At 56.3% G+C, this 17,634-nt stretch overlaps 1 protein-coding gene across 4 annotated transcripts in view; it reads right to left on the bottom strand.

The window, feature by feature from the left end:
• The window catches only part of ADCK5 (aarF domain containing kinase 5), an 18,263-nt gene extending 1,738 nt beyond the window's left edge, over positions 1-16,525 (bottom strand). Inside the window, exons 1-7 of one of the 4 annotated variants that reach the window (XM_045455548.1) lie at positions 15,564-16,525; positions 7,442-7,548; positions 6,485-6,634; positions 823-898; positions 490-690; positions 272-412; positions 68-181 (exon numbers count right to left, since the gene is read on the bottom strand). In XM_045455548.1, coding sequence (XP_045311504.1) covers positions 68-181; positions 272-412; positions 490-690; positions 823-898; positions 6,485-6,634; positions 7,442-7,548; positions 15,564-15,575 — 801 coding nt within the window. In that variant the 5' untranslated portion in view covers positions 15,576-16,525. Of the gene's footprint in view, positions 1-67; positions 413-489; positions 691-822; positions 899-6,484; positions 6,635-7,441; positions 7,549-15,563 lie in introns of all 4 variants that reach the window. The other 3 variants (XM_045455550.1, XM_045455549.1, XM_045455547.1) reach the window with 3 other exon arrangements.
• Between the last annotated feature and the right edge of the window lie 1,109 nt (positions 16,526-17,634).

Consider the following 17,634-nt stretch of genomic DNA (forward strand, 5'->3'; position numbering starts at 1 on the left):
AGGGACCAGCCCACCCCCAGCACACACGTGCAGACACTGCTCGAGCCTGCCTCTGGGCAGCGGTTACCTGGAGGACCCAGCTGAAGCCGAAGCTGGGGTGCATGAACTCGATGAGCTGGAGCAGGAGCTCCAGAGTGTGGATGTCGCCGTCAAAGCGGTCCCGCAGATCGATGTACTGCACCTGCGTCAGGCAAGGCTGCAGGGAGGACCCAGGGCCGCCACCACCACAGCCCCAGAGCCCGCCGTGGAGCGGCCCCCCCCCCGCCAATACCTTCACAGCCACGGCCGTGCCGTCGTGCAGCTTGGCTCGGTGCACCTGGGCCAGGCTCGCAGCAGCGATCGGCTGGTAGTCAAACTCCTGGAAGAGCTTGTGGGGTAGGGCCTGGAAGTCTTCAAGGAACAGCTCATCCACCTGGCAGGAGAGGCTTCTTGGAGCAGCGTGGGGGCCGCTGCAAGGCCCCCAGCTCCCAGCCCAAGAGTAGGGCTCACCTCCCGGAAGCCGCGGGTGAGGGCCCTGTCCTCCAGCACACGCAGGGTCCTGATATACTCCGGGGGCAGCAGGTGGTTGAAGGAGCACAGCCCCTGGCCCAGCTTCACGTAGAGGCCCCCGTTGCTGATGGCCCCGGCCACCAGCGCGTCAGCCGCCCGCTGGTGACATGCAGACATCACCTCCAAGTACCCAGGGCTGTTCTGACCACAGGCATGGAGGGAAGGGATTGGGGGCAGGCAGGCGCCTCCTTAGTGCCCCCAACACCTACCTCCATCTGGCCTGTCCCCTTCCCCTGGCCCTCCCCCCACCGTGGCCAGGACACGGGGACAAACCTCTTCCACCCCTCGCAGGACGACGTTTGCACACCACCAGTAGTCGAGGGAGATCTGGAGGCCGACCCTCAGAGACCTGTGGGCACAGGCTGTCCTCAGCCCTTGGCAGGCACTGGGCCTCAGACCCCCCACTAGCCCACCAGACCAAAGTGAGCACGTGGCAGGGGCTGTGGGGATCACAGGCCGGACCAGGACACAGAGGACGGGCTCTGGTCTAGCCTCCTTGCTCCCGGACAGCATTGCCGGCAGGGCGGTCTCCGTTCCTGGTCTGCACAATGGGCAGCCCGCGTCCATGCAACCCCTGTCCCTGAACGCGCATCAGCGAGCATCCAGGATGTCTGGGGACGGCTCGCGCCCTACCAGTCAGGCATGGCTTCTTTCTCATTCTTTCACAGCACCTAAGAACTGGTGCAGCAGTGATGGCCGGCCAGCTGGCTGCTGTCACCAGCTCCTATGTGCAGATGTGACCTGGCTCCAGGCCCCTCCGTACTCCTGGCCCTGCCTCTGTACTCAGCCTCCCTTCCCGGACTGGGCTCTGCCAGCCCCCCAGGCACTCTCCACATGTCCCCGGACAGCTCCACGGAGCTGTCCTGGGGGCCCAGGCCCCTCCTTATGACAGCGAGGGTACTCGCTCCCCGCCCTCCAGGCTATGGACAGGGACCCTGGGTCTGGAGAGGGAAAAAAACCAGGGCTGAGTCCAGGCCTCTGGCGTCACAGACCACAGACCCTCAGATCTTTGAGTGGGGTGTGGGGCTCCTGTTCTTCAGGAAAAAGCCCTGAGAGGACCTGAGGCCACTGGTCAAGCCAAACCTCTACCTCCCTGCCTCTCGGTCACCTCTGCCACAGAAGGGTCGGAATTAAAAGGCAGGAAGGAATAGGCTGCTAGATCCTGGGTAGGTTTGCTTCCTTGCTGCAGTACACGCTGCTCCCAGCAGTCACGTAGAGCAGCGTCTGAGTTCAGCCCATGCCCCGTGCCTTCCAGACTGTCCCCTGTAGACCAGCTCTGCCCCACTCACCCCCCAGCCCGAAACAGGAAACAAACAGGATTGCCTGTGAAGAAGGGAATGCATGGTTGGCAGGGTGAGCAAGGACACAGGATTTCTCTGAGCTCCACAGACGCAGGGGAGAGGGCTTCCCTCCCTGAATAATTCAGTCCAAAAGCCAATGCAAGGTCTGCAAAGGGGGGGGGGGGGGGGGGCGGCTGGGTAACTGCTTCACGCAAGGTGACTGATCGAATAAGCCACTAAATTAAAGACAGGGAAGCCAGGATTCTCCCAGTTGGAGAAGGGCGTCACAGATATAGAAAGGGAGAGAATGAGAAAGGTCCCTGTGGGGAAGTATCTGTGTGAAAGCAAGGTTTGGCAGGAAACAAACACACCTAAGTACGCGCGCGTGCACACATTCACGTGCCCTAACGGCCCCCAGCGCTAGTCTGGGAGGGCCTGGGAGCACACACACCCAACGTCTACATCATCCTTAAGACCCTTCTCCCACTCCCTTGGAGAGAAGCTGACTCCAGGCCTGGGAAAGAATAAGATGAGCCTGGAGTATCTCAGTGCAAAAGGAGGAACCAAATGCTCCAGAAATGGAGACATGCCAAAAGGATTCAGGGGTAGGAATTGATGGGAGAAAAGAAAATAAAAAGCTGAGATGTTAATGGCAAAATCTACATTCACTGCATAGTGTCTCCAATTCTACTGTTTTAAGTGTTTACTATAAAATGTTGGAGATAGAAGGAAGGATGTACACCTGAAACAAATAGTACACTATGTTAGCTCATTGGAATTTAGATAAAAACTTGGAGGGGGGGGTAGAAAAAAAAGGATCGCAAAGGCCAGGTTGAAGGGGCTCCCACCAGCCAATCCCGGAGCAGTAGGCAACAAAAAAATCCACAGTGATGTCAACAGAGAGCGACCCACAGAATAAAAAATCCATGAGTCCAGACTGACACGAATAAATGGGGAAAAGAGAAATTTTTTTCTTACAGTACAATGACAACAAACGTGGAAAGACTGAATTAGAAAAAAACACCATCTGGCGAACACATAAGAATGAATTCACCTGAGATGCTCCGGGAGCCCTGAGCTGGTGGGCCGAGGCGCCCCGGGAGCCCTGAGCCGGTGGGCAAGGGGCGGCAGGAACAGACATCGACATGACGCAAAGACCAGGAACCAAACAGCAAAGCTCACTGGGACGCACTGAAACCACATGACACCTGACAGGTGCCGAACGGTGTCATTTCCGTGCTGTTCCTGCCCAAACGCACCAACTGAATCCAGCTGTGAGCACGCATCAGACAAACCCAACCAGACAGGCCTTCTACAAAAGGGGTCAGCAAAACTTTTCTTTACAGAGTTAGTATTTTGGGTTTTATGAGCCACACGGTCTCCACTCTGCTGTTGTAGTGAAAGCAGCCGCAGGCAACATGTACACAATAGACGTGACTACGGTTCCAAGAAAGCTTGATTTATAAAACACGCAGCAGCCACTTTTGGCCACAGTTTGCTGACCCCTGTTGTACATTACCGGCCTATAAGCCTCCAGATGTGTCAAGGTCACTGTATAATGAAGAATTAGCTTTATTCAGAAGGGCCTGCCTGGCCTTTGCCCCTAGCTCCTGGCAGGGGGCCTCTAAAACCGTGGGATTTCCTGAGTGACAGGAGAGTCTGATTCATGATGGGCCAGGATGGTTCATGCTAACGAAGAGCTCAGATCTCTAGAAAGATCAACCATGTGACTAGAATTTTGGGGGCTCTGAGCCAAGATATCAGCCCAGATGGGGAGGGGAGGGAGACTGGACCCTGAGTTCAATCAGGAGGCCAATGATTCAATTGTTCCTATGTAATGAAACTCCACTAGAAACTGCTTGCCGAAGCTCAGGGAATACCCAAATGCACGGTCACACAACAACAGGGCAGGAGTGGGGTGTAACGTGTCACTGAGGACATGGGAGCTCTGAGTTTGGGACTCTCCTGGACCTTACTCTGTCCATCTCTTCCTTGGGCTCATCCTAATTTGTATCTTTTTTGCTTTGATAACAACATAATCCAGAGGCCAGAACTTTCCTGAGTTCTGTGATTTGTCCTAAGGAACTATCGAAACTGTCTATGGGGATCCCTGAGGACAGCCCTAGGCACACATGGGGGTCTGGGGGACCATGCTTGACCTCAAGTTTAGCCATAACAGCCAAGGAGAGGAGCGCCTGGTTGGCTCAGTCGGTTAAGCATACAACTCTTCATTTTGGCTCAGGTCATTATCTTGCGGTTTGTGGGTTTGAGCCCCACATCGGGCTCCACACTGTTAGTGTAGAGCCTGCTTGGTATTCTCTCTCTCCCTCTGCCTCTCTCTGTCTCAAAATAAATAAATCAACTTTAAAAAAAAAAGAGCGAAAGAGACAAGGGGGAATGTTCCAGACCGCAGGAGATTAGAGATGGGCCTAGCATGGGATCCTTGTGCTAAAAAGGTTATTGCCATACATGTGAATGAGCTAAGGTGGTTAGAGGCTTATAACGTATCAGCTTCCTGACTGTGCTTATGGAGAATGTCCTTGTTTAGGAAATACACTCAAGGTTTCAGGGATAATGGAGCACACTGACAACTTATTTGCAGATGTTTCAAGGAAAAAAAAAAAAAGTTCTTTTGTATTATTCTTACAACTTTTCTGGACATTTGAAATTGTATCCAAAAAAGGAAAGCCCAAAAGTTTCTGAAAAGTTAAAATTAAGTAAGGGGTGGGATAAGAAACCAAGGCCTTGGTGTGAACTTTCCACCATCCCCGTCTTTGAGTCCTCACACATGTACGACATGTTCTGATCTCTGCTCTCTGCACCAGAACAAGCCCCCGACTCTCCTGGTGCTGAGCCGGTCCTGACCTGCTCCTGGCCTGTGCTCCGTCCGTGGCTCCCGAGTACACAGTGCCCCGTACTCCAGAGGCCCTGTGGTCACCCTGTGCCCAGCCTGCCTCTCCTAGCAACTGCTGGGGCTTACAGCTGACAAGGACAGCTCCCCTCCCTCTAATCCCAGCTCAGCCTCAGAAAGCAAGCTGTAAAAAATTACATTTTCATTTTAAAAGTTTAACTTTTTTTTTTTTGTGAAAGAGAGAGAGAGCGTGAGCAGGGGAGGAGCAGAGAGAAGGAGACACAGAATCTGAAGAAGGCTCCAGGCTCTGAGCTGTCAGCACAGAGCCCAACATGGGGCTCGAATTCACGAATCGTGAAATCATGACCTGAGCCGAAGTCGGACGCTTAACCGACTGCACCACCCACGCGCCCCTGTAAAATTACATTTTCTCAGGAAGGAAGCAGAGAAGGCAGGCATGCCAAGCCTGCTGACGGGGCACCTGATGCTGGGAAATAACAGCACATGAGAGGCAGAAGGTGAGACAAGCCCAGACCTGCTGAGTGTGCATTTCAGAACCAGGCTGCATGGGGACAGTCCCCAACAGTCCTGCACAGTCCCACGTGGCGGAGGCTCACAGGAGACAAGACTCCGGGCCTGCCCTCGTCAACCTGAGGGCTGTGGAGACTGTGCAACCCTGCAGGACAGAGACGTCATGGCCCAGAAGCTGCCCTCGAGCAAACCTGACCACCTAGGGAGACAGCCATCAGTGAGCTAAGAAGTGATGGGTTTGTGTCCTCACAGCAGGAAGTGGTCAAGCATTCAGCTATCCAGCCATCTATGGCCTCCATTAGCATAAACCTCAGAGAAGTTTCTGGCTAAGTGCTGAAGGCCTTAGCAGTCCTAAGCCTTCCCTTGAGAAATGACCCAGGTTTGAGAGGCTGTAGGTGCTCAGAGCTGGCAGAGCAGGACCACCCCCACACCCCGACCCTGCAGTCTCCTTGACCAAGGTCTCCTGTGAGCCGCTCTGCTGAGCAATCACGTGCACCCCCGGCCCAGCCCGACAGTGGGTTTCGCTAGAAGGAGGAGGTTTCACTCAACGCCAAGAGCTGCTTGTCAGGACTTCTGGCTGTAGGAACTCCTGGATCTGACCAACAGCAGAAATGTCGACGGTGCTCCAACAGGAAGATCACCCTTACTGCCTCCCTCTAAGAATCTTGCACTGAGACATAAGGGAGCATGAAAAGGGCCTTTAGTTTAAGGCACCCTTGATATTAACGACCAGACACAGTCCATCTCTAGTCCAGTCCAATGGGAGTAGAGGAGGCATAACAGCCCTCCTCTCGGAGCCCCAATCCTCTCTGGATGCCAGCTTTCCGTGGGGGCGAGGAGGGGGAGGAGGAGGGAGAGGACAAGAGGGGGAAGAGGGGGAGGAGGAGGGAGAGGATGAGAGGGGCGAGAGGAGGGAGGGGGAGGAGTGGGGGCGAGAAGGGGGAGGAGGAGGGGAGGAGGCGGTAGTGGCAGCAGCCCGTCTGCCCACCAGCTGGCAGAAGGCTGAGGCAGGGGAGGCACCAGCTCTCCCCCCGCCAACTGGTCAAAGCTGATCTGAAGGGTCTGCAGAGGTGTGGCCCGTGTGGGCGGCTCACCGGCACTTCGCCCACGTGGACCCTGCGGTGCTCAGCCGGCAGCACGAGGGCGCCTGGAAGGCAGCCTGAAAGCACCAAGCGGAACCCCAACCCTTCCTGGCCCCAGCTCAAGCCCACACGTGTCGTGTCGGGACGGGGCTGCGCCGGGGAGGAACCGCGCCGCCCCCAGCCCCTTTTACCTGCTGAAGCGCCCGACACCGTCCACTACAAGCCTCATCCTTCTCTTCTCCTGAGGCTCTGCGGTGAAATAGCGGATCCCAAGAAGCAGGGGTACCCCCATCACCGTGGCAGACAGCGCCTTCCTCCACAGGGGCCGGGGTCTCAGGGACCTGGAGGGAGACAGGTACATGGCTCAGGTTACTTCGCTCCTGCCCCTGCCCACCGGGGCCTGGCTCTGCAGCTAACACGGGTTCCAGGTGCCCACGTGGACACTCGAGTGTTCCCGGTCACCTTGGACGCCAGGCTCCGAGGGGCCGCTGAGCACAGGATGGGGCCCCTTGGCTACATGGGAAGCAGCTCGCAGACAGAGCTGTGACCCTCGCAGGACCGGGGCCTCCTGTGCCGTACGGAGCTATAGCCCGTCACCTCCACGACGGCCCAACCAGATGGCAGAGCATCAGACAGCAGCGTGGGGCAACACGCACAGGTGACGGTTACTACGGTGCGAGGCCGCCAGGAGCCCAGCATCCAGTCACACGTCTGCCCCAAGGTCACCAAGCAGCAGCTCCACCAGGCCCGGATCCGGCCTCCTGACACCACCCCTCAATGCTGCCCCACCCCACCCACGGGCCCCAGGCCTGGAACCCCCTCACCCACATTTCTTGCTGCTTCCACCCCTGGCTGTGGCCCCATCCACGGCACTCCCGCCCTCCTGCACCGGCCTGGACCAGTCATTCTGTCTTCTCAGAGCACACAGCTCTAGCTGTGGTCTATTGGCCGCCGCTAGCCGGGAGTCCTGCCCCAAGAACTCTGGGCCCTGGCGGTGGGGGTTCCAAGCCACCTCACCAAAGAGCAAACGATCTGTCTTGGGGTGGAAGCAGAGAACCCCAGCCTTGGGCCACACAAGACAGGTCTTCCCTCCCTGCCTGGCAAGAAGCACGCGCCCTCAAGGGCACCTGTGGCTGCGGAGAACTCACCACCTTGCAGGCAGGACCCCGAGGCTTCTCCTGAAGAAGGTGGCAGGGGACGGGCAGGGCTTCTGCCCGCTCTGCAGCAGGGCAGAGTGGACGCGGCAGAGCTGGGCCTGCAGGGTGAGTGAGCGGCAAGGGGTCAGACGCGGCAAGAACTCGCCCTCCAGCTTCCTGCTGCCCCGGCATTCCCAGGCCTGGATCTGAGGGGCACCTGTGCCTTCCGGTACCCAAATATGCCATCGAAGCAAGTCAGCATTGCCGGGCCCTGTGCGCGGGGCCCAGCCTGCATGTCTGACTCAGGAAGGCAAAGACCATCCCATCTCCTGCGAGTAAGGCCAAGATCCGGGAATCACAGGAGACAAGGAAAGGCTACACACAGTCTGCACCTCGACAGGTCACTAGAGACATCCCCGCCTCTGACACCCCTCAGTCCCTGCCTGACACTCCACTGGGGCCCTGCGACCTGTGATTTACTCTTTTTCTGCTGTTTGCCCACTGACCAGCAGCCTCAGGAAGTCATTCTTAATTTCTAAAGGAAAGATCAATAATGCTTCATCACACAATCAGAAAGATGTCAGGGGGTACCTGGGTAGCTCAGTCGGTTAAGCATCCGACTCTTAGTTTAAGCTCAGGTCATGATCTTGCAGTTCGTGGGTTCGGGCCCGCATGGGGCTCTGTGCTGACAGCGTGGAGCCTGCTTGGGATTCTCTCTCCCCCATCCCTTCTCTCTCTGCCTCTGCCTCTCTCTCTCAAAATAAATAAATAAAGGAAAGGAAGAAAGGAAGGAAGGGAGGGAGGGAGGGAGGGATGGACGGAGGGAGGAAGACAGATGTCAGACTCTCAGGTGGAAGACCAGAAGCAGGAAAAAGTTGTTCTGAGAGCACGTGCTAGGACCCAGAAGCAGGGACCCGGAGCGGGGCAGATGCACCGAACCAGAAAGAGTGTGGGGACTGCCTGGGGCGCCGCTACTCCAGTGGCCATGGAAACCTCATGGCTCTCCTGCCCCGACAGCCTTGCTCTCTCGATCTTATTTTAATTATGAAATAAGAGTTCCTCAACCACAAATCCCCCAACTGCAAATTCTCCTTTTAGGGAAGAAAAGGTGGTGCGTAGTAAGTCATGACCCACGGCACAGATGCTAACGTTATCATCATGAAGCCCGGCCCAAATAAGGAATTGACTTTCCTAACATTTTCTGGCCAATGCACACAGCCCTGAAGACAATTTCAAGGACTGCAAAACAACACAAAAGTCAAAGGAAAAGGTCCATGACCTATTGTCCCAAGAGGAGAGCGCAGGCTGACAGAAAACCTCTGCTCAGCAAGGCCACACACAGTGAGTGCAGATGCCCAAGGAAACCCCACAGAGGCCAGAAAGGCGGCCACAGGCAGAAGGACGGGGGCAGGCAGAGTCCCTAGGCTTTCTGTGCAAGGGACAGCATGGCCTGGCGCCCCCACCGCCCTCAGGGCACCCCACCCCCCCCACCGCCCTCCAGCCCACGTGACCTGATTTGGCCACGCTGAGGCTCACCAGAGGAGGAAGCCCAGAGAATGGGCGTCTGTGAGCTCAGACATCTGGGGGACAGCTGCTCTGAACACTAGTATGTACCTGCAGGATGTGTGGTTCCCGCCAGAGTCTCCCACCTTGTTTGTCACACCCAGACTGCACACTCCCCTCAGACGCACCTCTGTCCAGGCTCCGTCCGGCCCCCGCCTGTTCCCTTCAAGGTTTTCGGATATCGTACGCCTCACCTGATCCCGCATCTTCTAGCACACATACGCATCAAACAAACCCTGCCAGAGATGCCCAGGATGACACTGGATCCTGCATGTGACCAGGGACCTCAGACAAATGTAGACAAAGCCTAGAAGTCACAAGGACAGTGTGAGGGCATAGGGAGGGAGGATCCATGACCTGGCAGCAAGTGGGACTTCAACGTGGACACCAAAGACGGTCTTCTATGCAGAGGATGTGGGTTCAGGGAAGGCCTGAAGCCAGGAGAGCACAGGGCACTTCTGGGGAGGAGAGGTCCGCGTGGAGACACTGTATGCTCACAGGTGCAGCGGGGAGGGGGGCTGCTGCCCGAAAAGACCAGACTGGGGAGCAACGTGAGCTGGGGCCAGGCAGGGTACCCCAAGGGGCCCTGGGGGTTTTCCTGCAGGGAATGGACGATGTGCTGGGGAGGTCAGCCCATGAGGAGGGGGCTGGGTGACGGAGCCAAGTGGATTCAAGACAAGTGCGAGGGACTGGCAAGATGGCCCAAGGCTGGTGCCTGAGAGCCTGGGAGTGTCGCGATGCTGTCACTCGACAGCTGCCTGAAATTCTGGCCAGCGAGAGCTGTGCTAGGAATCTGATCTCTGGAAGACAGTGAGCCCACTGAGTAAGAACAAGCCCACCAAGCAAGAACTGACGACAGCCACCAGCTGCCAGCCACTGGAGCTCAGCACTCAGTATCAGTGATCCTGAGCACACCCAACAAGTAGATCCAGGCTGTGGGACATTCTGTAAACAGCCTGCTCTCTTCAGAAAGTCATTAGGACCCATGACTTGGGAATACTGGTGCTGGGCACAGCCATTTATTCATTATCTCTACTTCTGTAAATATTTTCCAGTTTTTATAACAAGAAGTTAAAAAAAAAAGTCACAAGAAAAAAAAGCGGGAAGACTTCTAGATCGAGAGGCTAAATAGACATGATACCGCGACGACGCACTTCAGGCTAAAAAAAGGCACCTGCAAACACATTTCTGGGAAAATGAGCAAGTCAGAATATGGACAGACATTACAGGATTATTGTTCACATCTTTAGGCACGATTAAGCGAGAATGTTCTTGTTGAGGGCATGCACACTGGAATGTTTAGAGACTGTTTATATCTGCAACCTCCTTTCAAATGGTCCAGTGACAACAAAATACACAATTTCAAACAAAAATAAGAACAACTAGGGCAGGATATTAAAAATGGGTGGATCTAGGTGGCCAGTAACTGGACAATTAACGATGTGGCAGCGTTCTGTCAGAGTGTGTCCCTATACTTAAACTTTCTCATGATCAAAGCTGCTATGATGCTCCAAGTCCCAGCCAGGAAGGTGGCATTGTTTTTGTGTTTTTTTTTTAAATTTATTTTTTAAATGTTTATTTATTTTTGAGAGAGAGAGCGCGAGCACACATGCTTGCAAGCAGGGGAGGGGCAAAAAGAGGGAGACAGAGGATCTGATGCGGGGCTCGAACTCACAAACCTTGAGATTATGCCCTGATCTCAAAGTCAGATGCTCAGCCAACTGAGCCACCCAAGGGCCCCTGTTTTTGTTTTTTTGACTTAACTTTTTACCTTTTTCATTATTCTATCATTTCCTTTATAAACTTTTAGTTTGTTGCAATCACTTACAAAGCTTTGTGTAGTTAACACAAATGACTAAACTATGAATTCTCTATTTGAAATATAGTCACAAATACTTTTACCACCTCCTCCAAATGCAAATACTTTTATACACTTTCAATTCTATTTTTAACCTTCCTGAATTTTATGTTATTGTCATGCATTTTTTAAAGTTTATTTTAGTTTCAGTATAGTTAACACACCAGGTCGATCAGCTTCAGGTGTAGGATATGACTCGGCACCTCCATAGGCCACCCGGTGCTCATCCCAAGTGCACTGCTTCACCCATCCCTCACCCCCTCTGGTGGCCAGCAGTGTGTTCTCCGGAGTGCAGAGTCTATATTTTGGTTTGTCTGTTTCCCCCTTGTATTTGTTCTGTTTCTTAAATTCCACGTGAGTGAAATCACACAGTATGTCTTCCTCTGACTGACTGACTTTGTTTAGCATTATTACTCTCTGGCTCTATCCGTGTTGTTGCACATGGCAAGATTCCATTCCTTTTTATGGCTGAGTAATATTCTGGTGTGTGTGTGTGTGTGTGTGTGTGTGTGTGTTCGCGCGTGCGCACATCTTCTTTATCCAGTCATCAGTCGGTGGACACTACAACTGCTCCCGTATCTTGGCTACTGCAAATACGCTGCAATAAACACCAGGGTGTATGTGTCCCTGTGAATTAGTGTTTCTGTATTTTGGAGGGAAAATAGCTAGTAGTGCAATTACTGGACGGGAGGGTGGTTCTATTTTTAACTTTCTGAGGAACCTCCACACTGTTTTCCGCAGCGGCTACACCAGTTTGCATTCCCACCAATAGTGTACAAGAGTTCCCCTTTCTCCGCGTCTGAGGAAGGTGGCATTTTGAAGATGAAGCAGCTGGTGCAGGGCAGGGGTACTCACCGGGGGAGACTGTGTGCCCAGGACGTCTGGCACTGTTTGGAGACACTCTTAGCTGCCACAACCTGGGGAAAGGGGTGCTCTCGGTATTGAATGGGTGGAGGCCAGGGACACTGCTCGACACCACCCAGTGCCCAGGGTGACCCTGCCCTAGAGACTCAGGCGGAGCCAAGGCTGAGGAGCTGGGGCAGACTATGAACCCAGACTTCTGAGCCTGTTAACTGGGATGCAGGCTCTGGCAAATGCTATCTGTGCAGTGTGTGTGGGTAAGTTACTTCCCTCTCTGTACCTTAGTTTCCCCATCTGTAAAGCAAGGACCACTGTACTATTAACGTACAGGACAAGTGAACTGACATTTGCAAAGCACTCTGCACAGTGCCCAGCCCACACGACAGGCCAGGCAGATGGGCATGCTGAGGTCACGCTGGGGTTAAGGAGAAGCTACTCTCCACAGCCTTCCTGTGCCATGCCACCTGTGGGTCCCCATGCCCTTACTCTCCTGCCAACAGCCTTGTCCCCACAAGCCCACACCACCTAACATGAAGAAGGACATACCTACTAGATTAAAGTGAACTACTTATATTAAAAGATCATCAGCCTCTTACTGCTTTTTCACAAGGAAGAAAAGCGGTTAGCCAAGAAGATGAGAGAGACTATTTCCAACATATGTAAAACTTGGAGATCGGTTATATACAGAATATGCAGAAATGCTTTAGTTAACTGGAGAAGGGTATGAGCAAAGTGAGAGGGCAGAAGAGTTCCGATGGGTTCATTGGTTCAGAGGCTGCACCACTGCAGGCGAAGCAGGAAAACGCCCGAAGCCGATGGACAATGATTATTCTGAGACATCAGCTTTCAGAAGGGAAGGGAATGATCAGGGAGCTATTCCAGCCAATGAACTGGAGGAACAGAGCAAAAGGCCTCACGACTCGGAGGCTGAAGCAAGGGCTGGCCGGGAATGCAGCCTGCCAGCACCAGGCGTGGCTGCCTGAAGACCAGGGGCTGACCCCAGACTCCCCAGAAGCCCAGACCCTCCGGATGGCCCTGTGAGCGCTGAGCGGGAGGGGCCACGCTCGTGTTCTTTCATGGAGGAGAATGCTAAATCTGAATTATCTTTTATTACTGAGCACATAGTAATAAATAACACATTTATTACTAAAGCACAAGGCCCTGGCTGCACCCCAAGCTTCAGGGTGGGGGAGGCCAGAAAGGTAACAGCCCTGGCCATAGTCCCCAGTAACAGTTTTCTGTTTTCTTAGATGCCGCTGCAGCAGGAGTGACCCCTCAGTCACCTTCCCATAACAAAGATCCCTCTGGTGGACCCCAAACAGCCCACGCAGCACCAGGCCCAGGCCTTTGTCCAGGCTGCTATTCTGCCTGGAACACCCTTTGCCAGACCCTGAATTCATCAGTCCTGTCTGTCATCCCCCCATCCGCCTCTGCACCTTGCACACACCTCTCCCGCTGTCCTTGTCACACTGGAGTGTGACTGTTAGCTTATAGTCTCTGCCCCCCACCAGACTGTGCAGGGCTCACCTCTCCATCATCTCTGTGCTTCTAGGACCTAGTGCAGTGCCTGTTAGATAAAGCAGGAACTCGAGGAAGGCTTGTTGAACTGAGACAAACGGTACTAAGCACAGAACGAACTAGCACCCCCACATGGCCCAGCCTTGGATGCTAGGTGAGCAATATGCACAGTCAGGTAAGAGATGACAGCAGCCCAGCTCTGGACAGGACTTCAAGGAAGAGGCCTCATGCTGACAACTCCAGAGCCCCCACCAGGGTCCACAGGCACATTCCAGAACCTGGCTCCCTCCAGTCTGGGATGCCCAGTGCTCCTCAAACTATCCCCATCACCCAAGAGACATCCCCAAGGCCCAAAGAAGTCATGTGGCTATAAACACAGGGCAGAATCTGCAGCCAGATCTTCGAGGAAGCAGCCCAGGACAACTGCCACCTCACCACATATAACCCAAACCACCCAGAGCTTGGGCACCAGGACACACCAGCAAACAGGAAGAGAGAGAGCTGCGGCTCCCCAGAATATCCCCCCCACACACCAGGCCTTCTCACCAGGACGGCCACATGCCCTGGCTTGCCTGGGACAGTCCTGGCGCACGCGTGTCTCAACGGCCACCACTTCAGAGCCTTCCAGTTTGCATGAGCTGAACGGGGCTTCCTCTACCCCAGCCTCTCATGCTTTCTTAGAGCGTGTGCACAGCCTGCCTGCAGACACAGTGTTCATCTGGAACTCAGCTAACAACCTATAAAGTAGCAACAACAACAAAAAGCTCTCAGTAGTGAGAATCAAACAGATACTCCAAAGTCAAAGACAAGCGGAGGTGCCGGTTTTTCTAGCACCCTGTCGATCAGACAGAGCAGATTAGCAGATGAAAGGTCACTGCAGGCGACCCAGCCCAAAGCGCTAAGAAGCAACTGCTGAACCTTGCAATGAGGCCCTAAAACAGAACAACTAGAGGTGACGAGAACCCGGGCACTTTCCAGCAGGGAGGAAACCAAGGCACAGCAGTGTTCCCGTGGGTAGGAAGTGAGACTGGAGAGGGCTCTGAGGGCCACAAACAGCCTGCCCTTTCTTTTCCAAGGGTCTGTGGCCTCTTGGCACCAGTCAGGACCCAGAAGCTGAATGGGCTCTGCTCCACTTGGCGGCTGTGAGCAGCCCCTGATCAGAAGCTAACGCCTGCCTGCCTGCTCCTTAGGCTGCCGGATTAAGTGACCCGACTATGTGCAGAAGCTCTGTAAGCTGTAAAGTGCTGTGCCCAGGCCCACTCGGCGTCTCTCTGCCTGACTCGGACTAGCCCTGTTCCACCTCAGACTACAACGCCTGTGCCGGGCAGCTACTCCTGGCAAGGCACGACGCCGACACGGCTAGGCTCACTGGACGAACACAAGCTCTGCGCAAAGCTCCAAGGTGAAGGTGTCTTCAGCTCTAAGTCCTCTGACGAAAAGCCCAGATCCCTGGGGAGGCCGTGGCTAGGACCTGGGTCAGTGATCGTGACAGCCGGTTTAAACGATGCCCGTCCTAACTGCAGATACAACACAATGGGAGGCCCAACCAAGACAAGAACTCGAGTAGCTACCGCGATGGCAGGACAGCTGAGGGCCAGGCGGAAGTCTGGGTGGGGGTGGGGGACAGACCGCCTCCGAGCCAGGGACGCTGTCAGACCACCGGAGACACCGCGGCCCCCACACTCCCCAGAGTCCTCTCATCTCCTCACAAGCCGGGGGCAGGCGTCAGCTCAGGACGGTCTCAGGTGGCTTGGTGGCCAGGGGCAGGGTTCCCAGGGGAGCAGGCAGAAGGAAAGACGGGGACTCCGGTCTGGGATTCCGGCAGAGATGAAGCAGTGAGGGGTAGGAAGGGTGTCCATCAGTCCAGGAAGCCAGGGCAGACTGCCCTGGGAAAAGGTGTGTCTCTGGACAGCGGTGTCCACGAGGGGATACGGTTTAGAGGTTGTCTCCGAGGCGGGTCCCTAACCCAGCACACGTGCTTCCGGCGAGAGGAGAGGGCTCTGCGGTGGGCTCGGGCTCCTAGGTGGTACCCAGCATCTCCCAACACAGCCTAGGGGCTTCTACCCTGAGGAACAGGGACTCTGAGAGATGTGAAGGACGCCCCCGAGAGCCCTGGGGGCCCCTGCCGGGCAGGGGGTCAGGGTCCTGGGGAGGGGGGGGTGTGGGGGGAGGTTCCCTGACAGGTGGGAGCGACGTTCCCGGGGCGGGGAGGAAGTGTCGGTGGGTTGTGAGGATCCCTGACGGCGCCCAGGACGGGGCAGCTCTGGGGTGGCTCCGAGGGCTCCGGACGGAGACTGATGGGATCTGTGGCGCCCGCGCGGGGGGACGACTCACCGGCCGCCACATCTTCCAGGCCGCCGCTCGGCTCCCGCTCGCCGCAGACTCGCGTTTTCCGGCCCAGCGGTCCCCGCGAGGCGGGGAGCAGGGCGCACGCGCGCCCCGCCCCGAAGGCGGTGGGCGGAGCCCGAGGCCACGCCCCCGCGTGCTGGCCTCCGCGGCGGAGCAGCGCCTCCTGGCGGCGCCCGTGAGCTTGCTTTAGGGCTTGGACAGCGCCAGGCGCCTGGGCCGGGGAGGAAGCGGCCCGGGCGGCGGCGGCCAGTCGGACAGGCAATTCCCGGGTCAGGGCTCACTGCCGCTCGGGACGGGGAGTGGGGGGTCTTCTCCCACCCGGATGGAAGCTGAGGCTCGGGGAGGTCTGCGCACTCGCTCCCCAGGAGCTCACAGCGTGGGCGGACGCCGGAGGGAGATGGGAGCGCACGGCGGGCAGGGGGCCGCTGCTCAGAGAGCCGGAGCCCCGCCGGTGGGGCGGGGAGGGGCAGCCCGCCAGCTCAGCACAGCTGTGCCACGGGTTAGGGTGAAACTGCTTTGCGGCTCGCTTTCCTCGCTGCAAAATGAGGCTGTGACTGAGTTGCCGAGGCAGCTCCTTGATCCGTTCCGTGCAATGCCCTTGTTCCTTGGACCCAAGCCGGGGATGCCTCGGAGCGCCTGCTGTGTGCGGGGCGTCAGGGAAGGCGGGCAGTCCAACACGCCGGGATTGGGGCTCACAGAGCAGGCAAGGCCCACGGGCAGTCTTCTTCCTCCCGCACCCGCCCGCCAGCCGGCCCGGATGGCAGGGCAGGACCCCGTCCCCTCCCCTCAAAGGCCCTCTGAGCCTGGGCCGGTGCTCCTCCTCCCTCCTCTCACCCCTGCCAGGGTAACCCCACTCGCTCGGGGTTCTCTCCTCAGGCAGTCAAAACCCCGCCTCCCCGGTACCCCAGCCTGCTACCACCCAGCGGAGCTTCCCCAAAGGCCGCCTCAGCGCAGAGCTCGCGCCGCCCCCCTCCCGGCACCTCCTCTCAGCGGCCACGCCCCTCGAGGTCGGGGACTCGGGGACAAAGCCTCCAGCTGCCTGGCCGTCCTGCAGCGGCCGCCCTGGGCCTGTGTCCCCTGCTGCACACCTGCTAGCCCCACCGTCACGTGGACTGCCCTGAAAGCTTTCTCCACGTTGGCCGATCCCACCTGGCAGCTCCTCCCCATCCTCCCACATTGTTCCTTTCCTCCAGCACGGCCCCCTCTCCTCCCACCTGGTTCCTCCCTCTCCTCGTAGTTCCTTCCCGTCCAGCCCAATGGTGCCTGCTTTTTGTCGCTACCCCTGGGCCAGGTGAAGCCAGCGTCTCCGGCCACGGGACACACCACCCCAGGTCTCTTCTGCTACAACATGGCTGGCTATCCAGAAGCACCTTGTTCCCGTTGTCCGCAGTATGACAAATGCTGGGCTCCATACTCTGGCCGAACACAGACAGCTGCCTTCACTGTTTTGCGGTTGTTGTTGTTGTCGTTGTTGTTGTTTTGTCTGCCTTGCCAGGAAGACAGTCTTCACCACCGCGTCCCTGGAGTCCAGGCCATGGCCTGACAGTGGAACTTGAGCCCCTCCCAAGGCCAGGCTTTCTGGAATATTCCCAGTTTCCCACATTCAGCCTCCTCACCTAACCCCATAATGTTTAATGAAACAGGTCCAGGAGTTATCCCATATGGAAATGCTCCCCGGGTGTCTGAGAAGTGACCCTAGCAAGGCTGAGAGTAGCAACATGAGCTCCGACATGGACACTCAGGAAGCCTGGGCCACCTGCCCTGGGGCTGGGAGTGGAGGTGGATGAGGGGCTTTCTTGTCCACTTTTGGGAAACAAGGGACAGCCAGTTACCACTCCCCAGACTCACAGAGGAATGACCTCTGTTCTGTTGCCACATCAAAGGACCCTAGTACTGACTGGGGCTCCTGTCCCAGGCACAGCCACCTGGACTGAATGGGGGGCTCTACCCCTGGTGGTGCTATGTGAAGTTATTTCCCCAAAACTGAGGCAGCTGGGTCCCAGGAACAAGAAAACCTTCTACCAAGTGACCACTACTCCTGGTCCACCCAAACCGC

Source organism: Leopardus geoffroyi, chromosome C3, assembly GCF_018350155.1.
Source record: "Leopardus geoffroyi isolate Oge1 chromosome C3, O.geoffroyi_Oge1_pat1.0, whole genome shotgun sequence".
Lineage (NCBI taxonomy): Eukaryota > Metazoa > Chordata > Mammalia > Carnivora > Felidae > Leopardus > Leopardus geoffroyi.